Source organism: Furipterus horrens, unplaced genomic scaffold, assembly GCF_987537825.1.
Source record: "Furipterus horrens unplaced genomic scaffold, mFurHor1.1.pri manual_scaffold_5, whole genome shotgun sequence".
Taxonomy (NCBI): domain Eukaryota; kingdom Metazoa; phylum Chordata; class Mammalia; order Chiroptera; family Furipteridae; genus Furipterus; species Furipterus horrens.
In genome coordinates, this window is record NW_028327175.1 from 78,150,821 (window position 1) to 78,169,677 (window position 18,857).

General features: G+C 38.6%; 1 protein-coding gene across 1 annotated transcript in view; it reads right to left on the minus strand.

The window, feature by feature from the left end:
• Window positions 1-18,857, minus strand: part of REEP5 (receptor accessory protein 5) — a 34,295-nt gene that overhangs the window by 14,158 nt on the left and 1,280 nt on the right. The window contains exon 3 of the mRNA XM_090276586.1: window positions 3,589-3,727. Within this exon, the coding sequence (XP_090132712.1) occupies window positions 3,589-3,727 (139 nt within the window). The remainder of the gene's footprint in view (window positions 1-3,588; window positions 3,728-18,857) is intronic.

Here is an 18,857-nt window from a genome sequence, read left to right on the forward strand (position 1 = left end):
GTTTCAGAAGTTTGAGGTCAGGTACAAGTGCGAGTGGCTCTGCCGCCAGGATACTGTTCACTGCGGCAAGCACCTGGGCCCATGGCAGAGTCCAAGTTTCCTTCTACTAGCGAGTGCATTGTAACAGTTCTACCATTGGATGGATCTTATTAGGCGCTTCAAAGTTATTTGTAGTTTAAAATATATGACATCCAAATTAAAGAGTATAAAATATTTTTATAAATACTAGATGTCTAAGTAACAAAAGGAAAAAATACCCAACAAGCTCTGAAATCTTAAGTCTTCCCACAGACTAATTTTTTCCATTTATTTCAAAAGGAAAATTCTTCAGCTGTCTTACATGGTGGCATTCTGTGGCAATGCCATACCAAATTAAATATGTATACTCGAATGAGCATACTTTCATTTAAAGTTTTTAAATACTTGTTTTTATTTTTACCATAAATATTGTCATATTGTATGTAATGTTCTGTAATTTTTATAATGAAGAAATTATGCAAAAAATTCTATTCTGTACATACAGGTCATTTTGTTCCATTTAATTGTATGGATGTACTATTAATCCATTTAAACATTTACCTGTTGCTGGACACTTCTGTTGTTTACAATTTTTCATTATAACCAAAACTATTGCAATAAATATGCTTACACAGCTCTCTTATGTGCAGTGAATATTTCCATAGGATACTTAGAATTACTAGAAAGAAAATTTTCAGTTTGACAAGAAACTGTCTGAAGGGTCCCTTAAAAAGGCCATTCCAATTTATTCCATGACACTACCATCACGCATCCATTTTCCAATACAGTCACCAATGAGCACAATATGGTATCTCACAATTTTAGGTCACATTTCCCAGCTCACTAGCTACTTATATATTTTTCTCTTCTGTGAAATAGAAATATTTCTATTGGGAACTGATCTGTCATTATTTTAACTGTGTTTATGTTGTCCATTGTCATATAGAAATTTAATTTTTAATAATTTAGTCAAACTGCAATCAAAACTTTTTCTTTACATTTTTGACTTTACATTTTTCTTGGCTCCGTACCCCCTAAGAACATTCTCCTATATTTTTTTCTAAAACAGAAGTTTTGGGCCCTGACTAGTATGGCTCAGTTTGTTGGGCATCATTCCACAAAGTGCAAGTTCACCAGTTCAATTCCCATTCCAGGGCACATGCCTGGGTTGTGATTTCGGTCCCGGTTGGGGTGCGTACGAGTGGCAACCAATTGATGTTTCTGTCTCACATCAATGCTTCTCTCCCTCTCTTTCTCCCTCATCTCCCCTTTCTCTAAAAATAAATAAAATCTTAAAAAAAATAAAACAGGTTTTGGCATAGATGTCCTATCCTTGTGAGGCGCTGAGGAAATGTGGGGGGAACTAAGTGGCCAGAGAAGTTCTTCCCCCACTCTTCCAACTCCAACGCCTAGAGCTGTGATTTACAATTTAGCCACATAACCTTCTCATGCTGTTTGGGGGAACTGACTAGGACTGGGGTGTAACCTTCCTCCATTCCAGTGCTTGGCAGAGAGGCTGATACCCCTGCAGGAAAATGAGCTTACCCGCCAAAGCAACAAGGTGTTTGAAAAGTACAAGCACTGCAAAAGACAACACAATCAACTACAAATTCTATCAGCAGCAGAAATATTAGAACTGAATGACTAACTATACTTAAAGAAATATAGCAGTATGAAATAAGAACAAAAAAACACAGGAACAAGCCAAGCAATATCAGGTACCAAAAATATAATAGTATATATAAAGAATATAGCGCATGGTATAAATAGTAGAATGGAACAAACTTCAATATTGGAAGATGAGATTGAGAAAATCTAGAGAGCAGAAAAAAATACAAATAGATTTTAAAAATAGCTAAAACAAAGTCAAAGAAAAAAAATATCCACAATTACCAAGAAATAAAAATCAAGATATTATCAATATTGTGGTGATTGTGGTGAGGGAGACCAAAAAAATAAGAGCTTCCTGTATCTAATTTCCACAGTCTAAATTTTTAGATTAAAAATTTAAAAACTAAGTAAAAAAGTAGAAAAAGTTGGACAAATTGAAATAATAAGGGACATGAGAAATATGCCTGAATATAGAAATAAGAAAACAATGACTAGTTCTTGGGGAAATAAAAAGCTGCACAAATACTGTATGCACATTATATGTCCCGCAGTAGGCCCTAGATAATATTTACAAAGTCATAATAATGGAAGGGTGCATGTTTGTTTACCAAACCAAAATCATGGTACGGTCACCTGAGGAAGATGGGGACATGGTGAGGCTGGACGTGGGTGGCAGGGACAAGGGAGGAAAGAGACAAATCCTTGTCTCCTACAGGAATCAAGAGCTAATGCGTAGAACTGACAAATTAAAAGGTGGCTAAATGGGTAGTATTTAGAGACACAGAGTTAAATGGCAAGACAGTCTGCCATAAACAAAGGGACAGTGGTTGCTTTTAAGGAGGGCAATGAAGGGGGCACAGGTGTGCAGAACTGCTGTCCTTCAAAACTCTTACACAATTATATAAACTATGTGATATATATCGTTTTTAAATTTATTGATTTGAGAAGTGGAGAGGAAGGAGGAGAGAGAGAGAGACACTGACTTGTTGTTCCACTTATTCACACCTTCATTGGCTGATTCCTGCATGTGCCCCGACCTGTAAGGATCAAACCCACAACTTTCGCACATCTGTATGGCACTCTAGCCAACTGAGTCACCCAGCCAGGGCCTGTGTAACTTTTATTAAAACAAATATTTAAGCGTATGGAGGGAAAGAACCGAACCTAGAATTAACACCCTCTCCAGGTGGGAAAGTCTGGCTCTGGAAACCAGACTAGTTACATACTATGTTGAGCTTCTTCCATGGAAGACACTTGAAGAGGAATCAACTGAAGACTGTGTCCCATTCAGGGAGAAAGCACCACTCTATGGAAAGGTATGAACTCGCCTTCTCATTCACCTCTGGTGCAAATCTGGAGCTGATACAGGTCCCATTGGGAACGAGTTTTGACTGCCTGCTCCTTTTCCCACAAGCTGGTAGCCCTCTGCCTAACACCATGTGTGTCAGGACCCATCCCAGACTACTACACTTGTCCAAGTTACTAAAATGACTTCCTCAGAGAGCCCATTTCACATCTTCTTTCTCCAAACCTATATAAGAATTAAGTGGTTTTTTTCCCCCACAAATAATTACTCCTGCTCACCACTGTCTATGGCCTGAGAAAATTTGCAATGCTTCCACATCAAATATAGACAACACTGTCTAAAGATAGGATCTTGGCAAGCAGCAATGTTTGTGATAGGTCATAGTTTTTCCATCTTTTATTATCAAATACATCTTGAACACACAGCACAATTGCTATGGCTGTTTCCAAGAGCATATACAAAACAATGTTAGGCATGTTGAATCCTGTCTTCCTCCTTAGATGATCTGAGGCAGAGCCACAGATGTCTAACATTCAAGCACTTGTGCCTACTCCTTATTTACAGGTTTGGAGATGGAGTTTCTGTCAGGGGCTGGGAGCAAATGAAGTCCATATATGGAAGGAAACAGAGCAGTTTAGGGGAAGCCAACGTACCTTCAGCATGTAGTAGAAGGGGAACCATGACAGGAAGAGGTCGGAGAAAAATTCGGCAATGCTGAACACACCATACACCACCCAGTAGGTCAGCCACTGGGTGTCATCTTCCTTGTTGGGACTCTCAATGGCTTTAATTCTGCAAGGCAATACAAAAGCAAGTATATCATCTAGTAAGGTTTCAATGAAATGTTTTCAAACATATTATCACAGCCTGCCCACCAACACCAACTGAGAAACTCCGGCAAATGCACGAACTGTGTCACTAGACTCAAGAGCACAACGTAAAGACAGGAAGCAATGTGGAGAGCAGGACAAGTCTTAACTACTTGTTCCCATGTTCTGGACATCAGGGGAACCAGCACCAGCTGTCCCTTCGATTTGCACCCTGCTCAGCCTCTACCCAGGCCCCAGGAAGTACCACCAATGGCTGGGAACCCGCTCACTTCCCATGGCTGAGGGAGTTCCTGCCACCAGGGATCTATCAAGAATTCTCTTGTGATACCTTAGTTCTTATGTACTTTTTATAATTGAGGTATATCATGGGTAAATAGGAATTTCCATAAAGGAACTTCTGGAACATAGTTCAGGCATTGCCCAAAGTCCATAACATATTTAATAACAAACAGGTGATAACAAACATCATGGTGTCCCTTTGGTTCTACATTATGAGACATTCAGAATGTGGTCTTTCCTTTCTTCATCAGTTAATAATATGACTTTCGCAGTACCAACTACTGCTTAAATGAAGTTCTTTCTGCAAATTAATAGAAATAAATAATATTTTACTTTTTAAATTAAGTTCCCATCCCCCAACCCCATCTCTTTAGCAACCATCAGCTTATTCTGAGTCTGTTTCTGTTTGTTTAATGCATCTATTCTTTTAATTTTACATAAGTCAGATAATAAAGTATTTGTTTTCCTTTGTCTGACTTACTTTACTTAGCATAATATCCTCTAGCTCTAGGTTCATCCATGTTGTCAAAATTGGCAAAATTTAATTTTTATGGCTGAGTAATATTCCAGTGTGTCAGTAGGTGTCCGGTGATAGATGAATGGATAAAGAAGACGTCTGAATGGACAACTGGGTTGCTTCTGTAGCTTAGCTATTACTAATAATGCTGCAATGAACATGGGGTATATATATATCTTTTCGAATTAGTGCTTTTATTTTCTTCAGCTAATACCCACAAGTCAAACTGCTAGATCGTGGGGCAGCTCTATTTTTACCTTTTTGAGGAATCTCCATAGTGGTTGTACCAGTCTGCATTCCCACCAGCAGGGCACTAGCATTCCCCTGTCTCCACATCCTCACCAGCACTTGTTTGTTGATTTATTGGTGACAGCCATTCTGACTGGTGTGAGGTGGTATCTCATTGTGGTTTTAATTTGCATTTCTCTAGTGATTAGTGACCTTGAGCATCTTTTCATGTCTGTATGTCCCTTCTGGGAGAAATGTCTATTCAAGTCCTCTGATATTCTTTTTTTAACAATTTTATTTATTGATTTTTAGAGGAGGGGCAGGGAGGAAGAATGAGAAACATTGATGTGTGAGAGATACATCTATCGGTTGCCTCTTGCACGCCCCCAGCTGGGGACCTGGCCCACAACCCAGGCATGTGCCCTGACTGGGAATGGAACCAGGGACCTTTCAGTTCACAGGCTGATACCCAATCCACTGAGCTACACCAGCCAGGGCACTAATTTTTTAATTGGATTGCTTTTCTGGCATTAAGTTGTATGAGTTCTTCATATATTTTGAACATTAACCCTTTATCAGATGTATCATTTACAAATATCTTCTCCTACTCAGTAGGCTGCCTTTTTGTTTTGTTAATGGTTTCTTTTGCTGTGCAAAACTTTTTAGTTTGATGTAGTCCCATCTGTTTCCCTTGCTCAAGGATATATAGCCAAAAAAGATATTGCTAAGAGCAATGTAAAAAGGTTACTGCCTATGTTTTCTTCTAGGAGTTTTATGGTTTCAGGTCGAACATTTAAGTCTTCAACCACTTTAAGTTTATTTTTGTACGTATATGGTACAAAGTGATTTACTATCATTGTTTGCATATATCTGTCCAATTTTCCCAACACCATTTATCTAAGAGATTGTCTTTACCTCATTCTTGCCTCCTTTGTCACAGATTAATTGAACATATGAAAAAGGATTTACTTATGGTCTTTGTATTCTACTCCATTGATCTATATATCTGTTTTTATGGCAGCACCATTCTGTTTTGATCATTGTAGCTTTGTGGTATAGTTTGATATCAGGGAGCATAATACCTCCCACTTTGTTCTTTCTCAAGATTTCTTTGGCTATTTGTGGTCTGTTGTGGTTCCATAGAAATATTAGGATTAAATGTTCTAATAAAAAATAACCTTCTTTCACTCCTGAATCACGGAAATTTCTTCCAGTCCTGGAAATCTCTTCATCCTATACCTGAATTGCACAACTCTTTTCTTTTTATCCTATCCTAACATATGTCTGGATACTTAGCGTAACTAAAATAATAAATTAGAAGAAATCGGAATTTTGTTTAGCCCATGATAGGAGTTCAGTATTGAAAATACAGTGGTTACCTGGTAAAATGTGTTCCCCAAAGAGACGGTGAGCCTGCTGAGTCACACTGAGTCATTCACTAAGAAAGCTTCTGAATTAATTAGGAGCAGCTGTGGGTGCACACATGTACACATGCATGTGCGCATAAGTGCTTTTAGAGAAAATAACCGAGGGGAGAATAGCTGAATGAGATGACTGTTATTGATATAAGAAAGAAGTGATGAAGTGAATGCTGCTTTGAATATCAATACTGGGCAAAAGATTTTCACTTTAAACACAAGAATCATATATAATGAATTTAAGAGAACTGGTTATAAAATAATGGCTTGTACCATGCAGACTGTCTCTGTGTTTTAGCTTTCCTCAGATAGAAGCTAGCTAATACAATAAAGGCCAAAGAAAAAGTGTAGGCAGATGCGTTAACCAAAGAACTAACAACAGTACACCCTTTACACATAAGGTGCTTTCCTCTGGGCTTCATCTGAGTGTGGTTTCTCTGCTTATATCTCAGTGGATTTTAAAAAGTTTTTAGTATGATAAAATTTTATTTCTTATACATTTATCCTGAGGAGAGGGGATACACCATTATATTTCACTTAGGGTCTTAATTTTGGGAACTAAAGCAGTCCATGAGTAAGTAAGCACACATAATTCAGCAAACACACATAAATATAAACTGCTAAACCACCTGACCTTTTAAATTCCACTGCATCATTAAAAAAAAAAAAAAAAAAAAGTTACTCCTCACCCACCCAAGGATATGCTTAGGAGCGGAAAAGAGAGACAGAGAAAGAAACATTGATGTGAGAAACATCAGTCAGTTGCCTCCTATATGCACCCCAACTGGGGATCAAACATCCAGCCTAAGCATGTGCCCTGGCTGGTGATTGAACTCAAAACCTTTTGGTGTACGGGACTATACTCCAACCAACTGAGCCACCCAGCCAGGATTTCTATCATTATTTTTAAGATATTAAAATCCACAGATTAAAAAACAGAAAAACTACCCTAATAGTTCAAGTTCAATTAACAAAAGATTAATTCCTTAACTTATCAACAACATGAATTCAAGAAGTTTCTATGTTAATACATTCAGAACATTATATAGTAACATTGAAAAGTAGAAAGAAAACTCAAAATTGAACGCACACATTGATCACAACTTTGCAGAAAACCAAGGTAATGAAGGAAGACTGGAAAAGACCAGTCTTATTAAGGTGAAGAGATTTTTTAAAAGAATAGAACCTCTCATGTTATGGAAGCATTTAATTAAGTTTTAAATTAAAATAACATAATGTTTACTTTTTAAAATATGTCTACATGTCATAACATCATAAGCCGGCCAGAACAAGAAAGAATATTGAAGACAGTCTCACCCATTCAATTTACAGTTGAGGAACCTGAGACTCAAAAAGATAGAGAAGAAAAAAAGCTTAAAACTGGGGGTTCCCGAGTGCTATTTTCTTATATACTTCCTTGCCCAGGTGAGTGGACATAACTAATTCTTCGATAATACACTCTACTCCCTTGTACATATACTGAGTCATATTTCAGCTTTCGTATTGGAGTATGTATCAACTTATCAGGCAACAAGGGTTTCAATAAATCATAAGATGCACTCCACGCCCAAAGTCATTTGCAGTCCAGCCCAAATGGCGGAGCTCAGTAATGGGGGGTAAGGGGACTTACCATGAGGTGGGTACACAGACAGGGCCCGGGTGCAGAAGGCGGCTGGCAACAGCAAGGGTGCAGCTAGCAGCTCCAGAAATGCACTGAGCAAAATCAGGAGTCACAGAATGTGGAGTTGGAAGATATCTTAGAGATAAACTAGCTCCAATTCTACTTTTTATAGACAAAAAATTAATTTCAAAGAGTAAAGAGTGATATTGAAATTAATTTCAACTCAAACTATAATATTATAGAGGCATATGTTCACACATTTTTTTAAGGGCAACGATGGATTGTTTAAATAAATTTTTGGTGTATCCATACACTGAAATGTTCTGAAGCTTTAAGAAGGATATTGACAGGGGAAGATATTTAAGATATAGTGGCAAGTGTAAAAAAGGAGATTACTAACTTTGTGTTTAAAAAAAAAAAATGACATGTTTATGTGTGTTTACAGATCAAGAATGGTGTCCAGAAATATATATTTCAAACTATGTAAAGTTATTCCTGGTACTGGAATTGGAGAATTTTATTTTTATTGACTTTGCAATGAGCAGGTACTACTTTTTATAACAAAAGGAAAAAGGAAGACTTCTATTTGGGAAATAAAAAAGGGCACCAGACTTTCTATAACTACTTCCTCCTATGAGATTAGGTCTCTCTTTAGGGCTTTGTTAAAAACAAACACTGAAGTGAGCATCAGACACAGTCACTTAATTTCTCTCTTGAGGAAACAGCTCATGATTTCCTTATAAACTGCTCTAACAATGATCAGACACAATTTGTTGTTTCAGAGCATTAAAAAGGACTTCAGTACACACATAAAGACAGAGAAGAGTCATACAACCCATCACATGAAGCTGACTCATCCTAGTTTTCTAGTTAAACAAACTCAAAAAAAAAAAAAAAAAAAAATTTAATTACACTTAACTATGAAGTAACCAGGCTTTTTCTATCATTTCTTCCCAATGCTCATCTGGCATTACACCATTTCACCACCTTTAGCCTGCAGCTTTGCATCCTGGTTCTACCACTTACTATGTATATGACCTTGGGCAAGTTAATTCAGGCCTCAGTTTCCTCATTTGTCAACTAGGGATGATAAACCTTGTGTTGTTAATACATGTAGAGCATTGAGAAACAATGACTGGAACAGAGTATCACTAAATATTACCTTAATAGGTAATAATTACAATATGGTAATAATTTATTAATATCATCAGGAGGCCAGAGAGTAAAAGGAAATTAGAGTGGTAAGAATACCCCAGTCCTGGCTATGTAGAGCTGATAAAGGATTAACAGCATTGTTAACAGGCTTAAGGGAGATTAGAGAATTAACTGTGGATTTTAATTATACCTCACTCCAAATCACAAATGCTACAGAGAGAAGAAATAGCTGAAATTTCAAATATCCTATTCACAGGTCAGTGGGAACAAATTTGACATTGCTGAAAACATTTTTCAGGCACACACTGTGAAGGTGGCTGGCTAAAATTCTTTACACTGGTATTGAATTGAAACTGGTATGTCCGTAACCCACTGGCCCCCCTGCATCCAGACCACTGGGCCCCTGTGACTGGTACCAGCTGCCTCCATCTGCACTGGCCCATCTGCTGTTCACACACCTTTGCTGCTGCTTCTAAAAGCAGGGGCAGAAACCAAGTGTGGTCAAAGGATGGCATTAAGCACAAAGTCCATGTTTATTATGTGTAACATGGAATAGCATTCAGAAGTTTAAGCAATTAACAGATACAAAATATAATGGCAATAATATTCTACCCTTTTACCTAATATCTGTATTATAAACATTCTAGTCCTAGATCATTAATTTAAAACAGCAAATACGAAAAGCAGGTATGAGTGGGAAAACCATATTTTCTATGGTTTTGAGATATTCTTGCCATAGTTTCAATTATTGAGATTTTCTTCTTACATCAATGCCACCGTCAGTTAAGCTGTATCACTGGAATGAATGTTACATTTCCATACTTAAATAAAGTTATAAATTAAGCATTTTTGACACTGTATTAACTCTTTCAGACCCAAAGGGTTATTCCTAGTTATTGGGTATTTCAGCACCTCCATTCATGTCATTAAATTGAAAAATGTCAATTTCCTACATTAGAATGGAGTGTATATTGCATAAACATTATCTAATTTATTATACACACCCATACATATATACAATGAAGAGAAGCATAAGATTGATGGCAAATCTGAAAAGTTCATTGAGAAGTTTCACCAGTTTCATTCCTATATCCTATATTTCAAATGACATACTTGAAAGGTAGTTACTAAAAAGCAGTTAATAAATAAAACCTATACCAATAAAAATGCTTTGAGATGTAAAGAACAGAAGGAAACTGCTTGTAGTCCATTTGCTTTGTTTTATTTCTAATGTGGTAAGTTATGTTTCATAACAAATAGTCCAGAGTTCAAGGCAGATTCTCTGAAGCATGAATATGAACTGTTAATACTCCTTGTTGATATGGCAGGCACATAATATGACCAGCCACATTGCCCACTACATACAGGACTGCTTTTGTCTGTATTTATCAGAGAATTTGAAGCAAAAATTCCTGATAGCTCAAAATGGTTTTCCCACTTCTTATTACCTCTGTTTAGGAATCTGCCATTGCAAATCTTATCTGACACACACAGTGCATCATCAGATTGGAAGGGAAAATGTCACATATTTCAAGACATAAACACTAGTTTGTTTCTATGCCAATAAGATTTTTCTTCTTCGTGGAAAAAAGTTCAGAAACTTTCTGAAAGCATTCAGAAAAAGTTACCTTATTTTTCACTGCTGCGCAGCTATGTTGCAAAGTGAGAGAGGATCAACAGAGCAAGAGACCAGTGAAAGAAAACAGAATAGACAATAAAACTTGCTTATGTATTGCTCATATCATGCCCAACCCTCCTCCCTTACCCCCCAAAAGATAAAAGATAGCGAGTGGCAAATACGCTTCTTAAATACATAGAAACTATCTTTTATGACGGCTATACAAGAACAATGAAAAACTATACCATGCCCCTTTACTCTTTTAATATAGCGTTCTCCTACAGTATAAAATGACCAACTTAATAAAATTCATAATGTACAATAAACTAAATTCACAGGCAAATACATTTTAAGATGAGTCTATAAAACATCTCTAATGGGGAGTGAATCACAAAAAAGAAAAGTTGTTCACTGGTCAAACATTTTGGTTTAATTACAATGACATTATATATCAACTGCCCACCATTTTGTTTTTTAATACAATATGGAAGGTTCGGTCACAGTCAAGTGTAAACCACGTGTAATGTTGACAGTGAGCCTCCCAGGGGAGTCAGGGGTCTCTAGATCTCTACCTGGTTTTGCCTCAGTAGTCCTGAGACCTGAGTCAGTAACTGAAGTTTGTGGTCTTGGTCTCCAAATCTGTTAAAGGTGGCTGTAACCCCAGCAGCTCGATCTCTAGGACCTCTCCAAGCTAACACTTTATAACTCAAAACTGAATGCATTAAACAATTTGAGAGATGTTTTTAAAAGATTAATGCTCAAAACAGTTAAATAGCAAATACCAATCCTACTGCAACGACCCTTTCTCAATAAAATTGATGGCTCTATAAATATAATATCTATGTCAAGTATGGTATCGTAAAGTTTAACTTAAGCTCAAGTACCCTGACTACCTATTTGGAACAACCTTACCTGACCTGACCTTTCCCAGACAAAAGAGGGCCACTTCAAGATGCAGACAGCAGTCTAAAGTTACCTCTGACATGTAAGTGATCCTTCACTAGATCGCCCGGCCTAACCATCAGAAGCTGCAGGATATATATAGTGGCCATGTGACTCAGAGGGAGATATGATAAGCTCTACTCCCAGGAACCAGAAGAGTGAGCGAGTGATAGAATGAAGTCAGGATAGCCACCACTTGTATTTCAAGTGCTACAAAAAGTAAATTTTTAAATTTGTTTTTAAACTTCTGCTTATACTAATTTCTTGTTCCTCAAAATTAATTAATTGGTAGTGTTATTGATAGACACTAACTACCTCAAAATTTCCCAATATGTATTGACACTTGTTTTAAATACTGTATGAGGGCATTAAGTTGAAAACTGAGTCCTCACGCAAAGTCAGATCTCAAAACGAGAAGAACTCCAGGACAGAGGGGGGAAATGAAGGCAACTCAGAAAGACAAATAGACCAAACCTCCATGTCTTTCGTAAACAGAAAAGAAAGACTTCGTCAAAGTTCAAAAGGAACACTCCAGAGCAGACTGGAATATACCTCCACTGCTGCTTTAGAGCCTAGAAACTAGATCATGAATAAATAATATAAATCATCCATATTATTTGCTCCTCAAACCTTTTTCGCTATGATACAGGCAAAGGAAAAAAAAACTTAACCAAATGCTAGCTGTAATTATCTAAAAAACCAGCATAGGTTGTTACAAAAATATCTTTCAGTTTTCTTCACACTCCATCTTAAACTAGTTCAGCAATATTAGCAGTAATACTAAGCGAAAACACAACCAGTAAAAAGCTGACAAAAGTAAAATGTTTAAATGTTTAAGGTTTCAGTGTTGTGTAAGGTCAAATTTACAGAATGCCAATTATAGTTTTGATCCAAGTGCACAGCTGGCCAGACTATTTGCATTTCCCTCCCACTACCCCAAGGAAGCCAAGGGTGGGCAGGCAGGCGCTGCTCTCCTCTGACACACTCTAACAAAGAACATAGCTGCGGAGAAAGCTAGTGTAATAGGAACACAAGCAGCTTAGCAGAAACAACAGTAGTCCCTCTCTATATCGTGGTTCACTTATCGCGGCCTCACTGTATCGTGGGATTTTTTAAAATATTATATTTAATTACTTATCGCGGATTTTTCGCTATATTGTGGGATTTTGCAGTACTATATACATATGTTGTTAAAGTTATGTAGGTGTAAGAGTGTAGAATACATGTAAGGGTCCTACTTCGCAGGGGTGTATATCTGCTCCCAAGTTCTCAGGAGTAAAAAAGAAAAAATGTAACACAAGAAAACAAACACACCCCTTGAGAAGGAGTCTAGGAGGAAAACCGCAAACACACGTCCTCCAGCACCATTAGGGACCCCTGGCTCCGCTTCAGACAACTCGCTTCTGTGGGACAGAACGTGGTTCAGAACTGTCAGTCATAAGGCCTTCTCCTCCGGCAAAAAGCCACTGTGGGGAAGTCTGCCATTGCAAATCTTAAATAAGTAGATTTCAACCATTTCTAACCTATATTTCCTCATTTTGTCTGCAGTGCATTAGCTAAGAAGACGCTATAGCTTTTACTTGAACTTGTTATTACAACTGTTGCAGTTATTTTGACAGTTTTTTTCCCCAATTTTTCTCCCTCACCATCCCCTTTCTGATCTGATCTCAAAGGGGTCAGTTCCAAACACCTCCCACTTGAGATCTGTGGATCCTGACCCAGAGCTAAAGGCAAGGCTGCATTCCCTCCGGAAACCCAACTCTGCGCCGTCTTCAAGAAGGCCCATATGGGTAAAACAGAGCAAGTCTCTGCAAGTGACTGTTGCTACTGCTGCTGTTGTAACCCAAAGCTGCGTCACATACAAGAGAAAGAACTTAGTACTACATTCTAGCTCATGTCCACAAAGCACTGCACATGACTACATGTGCGGGTATCTGACCTGCGATGGCAGGACCTTATCTGCGTAAAAATGTGCTGCATGAAAGGAATGTACTGACAGTATCAAACTGATCAACAGTTCAGTTTCCATCTCCACAGAAGGTTATGGCGTGTCTCTGTGGGTCACTCAAAGAGCCCCCTGGGAAGCAGTATTAACATAAGAGTTAAAAACACAGGCTCTGGAGCCAGACTCCCTGGCTTTAAAATACCAGTGTCACCATCTACTAGTTGTTAGACCTTAATCAAGTTAATTTGTTTCCTCATCTGTAAAACAGGAAGTCACAGTACTTATGTTGTAGGGTTGTCCGGAGAATTAAATGAGCTATATTTGTAAAGCACTTAAACACAGATTCACAAGTGTCTATTAAATCAAGCACTGCACAGGTATTCCGCAGACATACAAACAGTGAACTGCTCTTACACTCTGTACTGATGGCAAAAGCTGAAAATGGGCTGGTGAGGACACACAGAAGAGAAAGGACACATCACTGACTGGGCCTGAGATTTCAGGAGTGTGACCAAACAGCAGATTATGTACACAGACCAAAACACTGGACTCTACACATATTTAATTTTTCGACCTTGGTACTAAAATATGTCTAAATGTGCTTTCCCATTCCTATGGAGTCACTGATGACGGTTTCAGACCAAATCTGGCCCCTGTGTACCTTGGGAAACATACTGTGTCTCTGTCCCTGGATCACTGGAAACTAAAGGGGTTGGGCTACATGCTTGATCTCTGAGGCCCAACTCTGACAGACCCGGGAAGGTAGCAGCCTGACCCTTTAAGAAAATATAAACTAAAAAGAGGAAAATGAATACTTTTTATAGGATTTTAAACAAAAAGATAACGTCGAGTAGGACAAAAAGCATGGCCCTCCTTTTGTTTCTCTGAAGAACAAAAATAGACAGAAAATAAAGTCATCAGACTTTCCCTCATAATTCCATTTGAACAAAGAAGCTGGGGGAGAGCAGCAGCCACACTCGAGAGCACCTGGGAGGGGATGACCACTGGTCTCAGGCAAGAGACCTTTGTATATGAGGGGGAGCCCAGCACACCCTCCTGAGAGGCCCCGCAGAGATTCTTATTTGTGCAATGCGATGAAAAGCAAGGCTGCGCCAGAAACAAAAGCCCACATATTATATGATACAACTTACAGAAAACATCCAAAATAGGCAGATCCGTAGACAGTAAATAAAATGGTGGCTCCTGGGGGCTGGGGAGTAGGAGACAAGGGGAGCGACTGCTAAAGAGTGTAGGTTTCTTTGGCGGGTGATGACAATGTTTTGGAATTAGATAGTGGTGATGTTTTCAAAACTCTATGAATATGTTATACTAACCACTAAACTATACACTTTAAAAAGGTTTCAGCAAAAGGCAGGGCAGGTCTACCTTAATAATGGAGGTTCCTATTATTATCCAATGGTCTGCCTTCTCTTATCAGGAACAGAGGAAAGTAGGAGACTAAAGTAAGTCTGTCAACAGCTCTTGATAACGAGAAGGCTGGAATTAGATTTCATACTGCCTCCAAATAAAATGTCTGGTGGCCAAAAAGTCTGGAAACACAGTAGAGGATTAATGGCTCTGTTCTCAAAAGAGTTCAAAGGGAAACTATGTCCTCAGAAAATGAGAGTAGCCAGTGGGCAGGGAGTACTTGATACGGCACTGGTTGCCTCCACCGGCACTGGCCAGGCCTTCCGCTCTCTGTTCCAACATGCCAGGACCTGACCTGGAGCCAGGTGCACCTGAGCCCTACCCACAGCTTTCCCAAGGTAGTGAGTCATAAGAAAAGCTAGGAAGCCAGCTGAGCTTTTCCACATTTTATTTCTGCACCCTACAGCCCTTAGGCCCAATGCTGACCATTACGCAAAATCTGAGGACCCCTCTCTATGATGATCCAAAGAGAGGAAACAGCAGGAGCAAAAGCTGAAAGGTGAGGAAAGAAGGGATAGATAACAGTTTGACAGCATCACCCATTTCTTCTAGGTCACAACAGTCAGAATGAGTTTTATATCATATCATCTCACACCCTATTTAAAACCCATCAAGGCAACCTGAAAACATGCAAATTCCCTACAACCACCTGGAATAAAACACACACTTTGTGTACCAGCCACAGGATGAGAAACCTGTTTTGGGCTAGCCCTGGCCAGGTGGCTTGGTTGGTTGTAGTGTTCTTCCGTGCACCAGAAGGTTGTGGGTTCAATTCCAGGTCAGGGCACACGCCTAGGTTGCAGGTTTGATCCCTGGTAGGGGGGGCATACAGGACACAACTGATCGATGTTTCACACTCCGATGTTTCCTTCTCTCTCTTCCTTCCTCTCTCAGGAAAATGAACATACACTCAGGTGAGGATAAAAAAATTTTTAATTAAAAAGAAAAAGAGCCCTGGCTGATGTGGCTCAGTGGATTGAGCGCTGACCTGCAAACTGAAAGGTTGCCAGTTGATTCCGGGTCAGGGCACATGCCTGGGTTGCAGGTCAGGTCCCCAGTTGGGGGTGTGTGAGAGGCGACCGGTTGATGTATTTCCCACACATCGATGTTTCTCTCCCTCCCTTCCCCTCTCTGAAAAGAAATATCAAAAAAAATTTTTTTAAATAAAGTAAAATGAAAAAGAATAAATCTGACTAAGCAGCATAGGGAAAACTACAAGAGGCAAAGACAACATTTAAAGTGAAGGTAGACAGAGATCACACTTGAAGTAACACTGATTTAGGTGCTATTAATACCACCATTTCCAAGGACTTCGTGACAATTATACAATCACACTGGCTAAGCAAAGACCAGGCTTGATTAGATGAATGTAACATGGGCTGCCTGAGTGTTTCCTCACTGGGAGGCTGCATGCTTTACACTCTGCTCACAGGCCCATGTCTCCTCGAACCTCCCTCACAGGCAGAGGCCAGGGAGACTTCCAGGCCACTCCCAGCAGGGGACGGGGAGGTCAGCAGGCCATTCCTCCCTTCCATCCCCTCATCAAGTGGAACAAGCACAGGCTACTGTTCTCACTCTTTACCAGAGGTTCTCCACATTGATTGCACATGTAGAATCCTTTAAAAATTATAAAAGGTTGAGGATTTTTAAAAACCCCAAAACCCAGGCCACACCTCAGCCCAATTACATCAGAATCTCTGATGGACAGTCAGGGCTGAGAACCACTGTTTTAGGGAAAAGTCCAAGTACTCAGAAACTAACCTTTACTTCTCTTACATTTATAGATCTTGTATTCATTTTAAAGATAAAACAGTTGGGTCTTTCAAAAGGAAGCACCCTATGAATAAATACTAATCCAGAAATAGCCATTATTTCCTATATTTTTGCTTAAATCATTAAATTCCCTTTATTAGATTTTCGCTATTTTTCCAACTCCTGTTAAGATGTACTACAAATGTCATTTTGCCTCAGAACATATACTTGGTGAATAGAATAATTCTAAAATAAATAAAACCCACTTACCTGAACTACTCAGACATATGACTGTCTCTACTACTTCATAAAATTCTTAGCAATAGACAGAAACATTGAGCTTCTCGTAAGCAAAGAGTCAATAATATTCAATCAGCTATGTAAAAAAATGAATGAAAGAATGACTACAAAAGATGATAAAGCCGAAATCAGCTAGCTTGAAACTACTTTAAAATCTAATAGAAAAATGGCCTCTGCGAGAATTAATCCATCCACTCTATATCAAGGAGAAGCATATTCAAGTTCTGTCTACATCTTCAGTCACATCCACTTCCACACATTCATGGATCTACCTATCCCACCTACAAACACTTTTACCTTTCGAAAGCCCACAGCAATGATCTCAGAGGACCAACAGAGAGAGAGGTTATGTTTCTCATGAGATTATGTATCACATGGCACTGCTATGAGAGGAAGAGAATTTTTTATGCTATTCAGTAGTTTTAAAAATCCTTGTCTTGTTAATTGACTATAATTCAAGCAGTGAGTCAGTACTAAACTACCACACTAGATTTGTCCTAAATGTGATAACATCTAGAGCACAAACTGGAAAAATGCTTCAAAAGCTTTCTTTTTAGAAGAGCTCCTGCATGTAGACTACACAAACTGAAGAAAAGTAAAGGCATTTACTATTGGATGATTTTGTCTATCACCATAGACACAGGGATGTACAAGCCATTCTGAATCAGGGCTGCCTACAAACTTTGTGTATACCCCATACACCAGCTGGTTACATTTCACAGAAAGGCTGCTATTCTTGCACTGCTTTCACTGATCTTAAAGCCAAACGAGTTTGTCTGATCTGCCTACAGAATCTTTTGGTATTCACATAGAACCTGACGGTGCTACAGCAGGTGATGCTGGAGAGGTTGAAAGCTCTTCCCAGACTGAAGGCTGAAGATCTCTCAATCCATAAGCAAGCAGTGTCCTACATGCAGCTAGACTTCCTGGAGTGCCACCGAGTGTACCAGGCTAACATAGTAACTATTACTTATGTAATTTCAATTTAATTGTGCAAATAAAACTTCTAAAACATGTTTCCTCCCTTCCAGTGATAGACACGAAACATAATAATGTGTTATCTAAGCCTTAGCCTCCTAGCTGAAAATTTTTCTTCCTTTATTTTTGGCCCTATGGTTGAAGCAAGTTGCACAAAACAATTCAGTGAGAGTAAAACCCATCAGCTTTCTTGGGAAGAGCTACAGAGTAAACCAAAATTCACCTGCGTGAGGAATAATTCGTAATTGAATGAATGGAAAAATGGAGTTGTATATTTTAAAATAGACACACTGTAAAGTAAAAAACAACTTCAACAAATAATAAATTCAGCTCCTAATCTCATAAGATTCATTTGTAATTTAGTTTCATGACAGGAGTCATTTATATACCCAAGGAGCTAAATTAGGGATGTACCTCATAAGGTTTTTGTTTTTATATTTGGGTGTTTCCCATTTACCAGCAATAAGCAGCAAGACTTTTTATTTATTTATTTATTTAATTTATTTAAAATGTAAATGTACTGCGGTAACGTTAATAACATTACATAGGTTTCAGGTGTACAATTCTATAATCTGTACACTGCACTGGGTGCTCACAACCCAAGTCTAATCTTCTGTCAACATATATTTGACCCCCTTTACCCTCTTCATCCTCCCCCATCCCCTTCCCCTCTGATAACCACCACACTGTTGTCAATGTCTATGAGTCCGGTGTGTTTGTTTATTGCTTTCTATTTCATATCCCACATATGAGTGAAATCATATGGTTCTTCTGGCAAGCCTTTTTAAAAGCAAGACAAAAGTCTCCCCCGTGTCTGAATTAACATTAATTCAGAATTAAGGAAGTCCCCACTGATGGGATTTTACTTTCTATGTACATAGCTATAAGGTGAAATACACATTAAAATAATT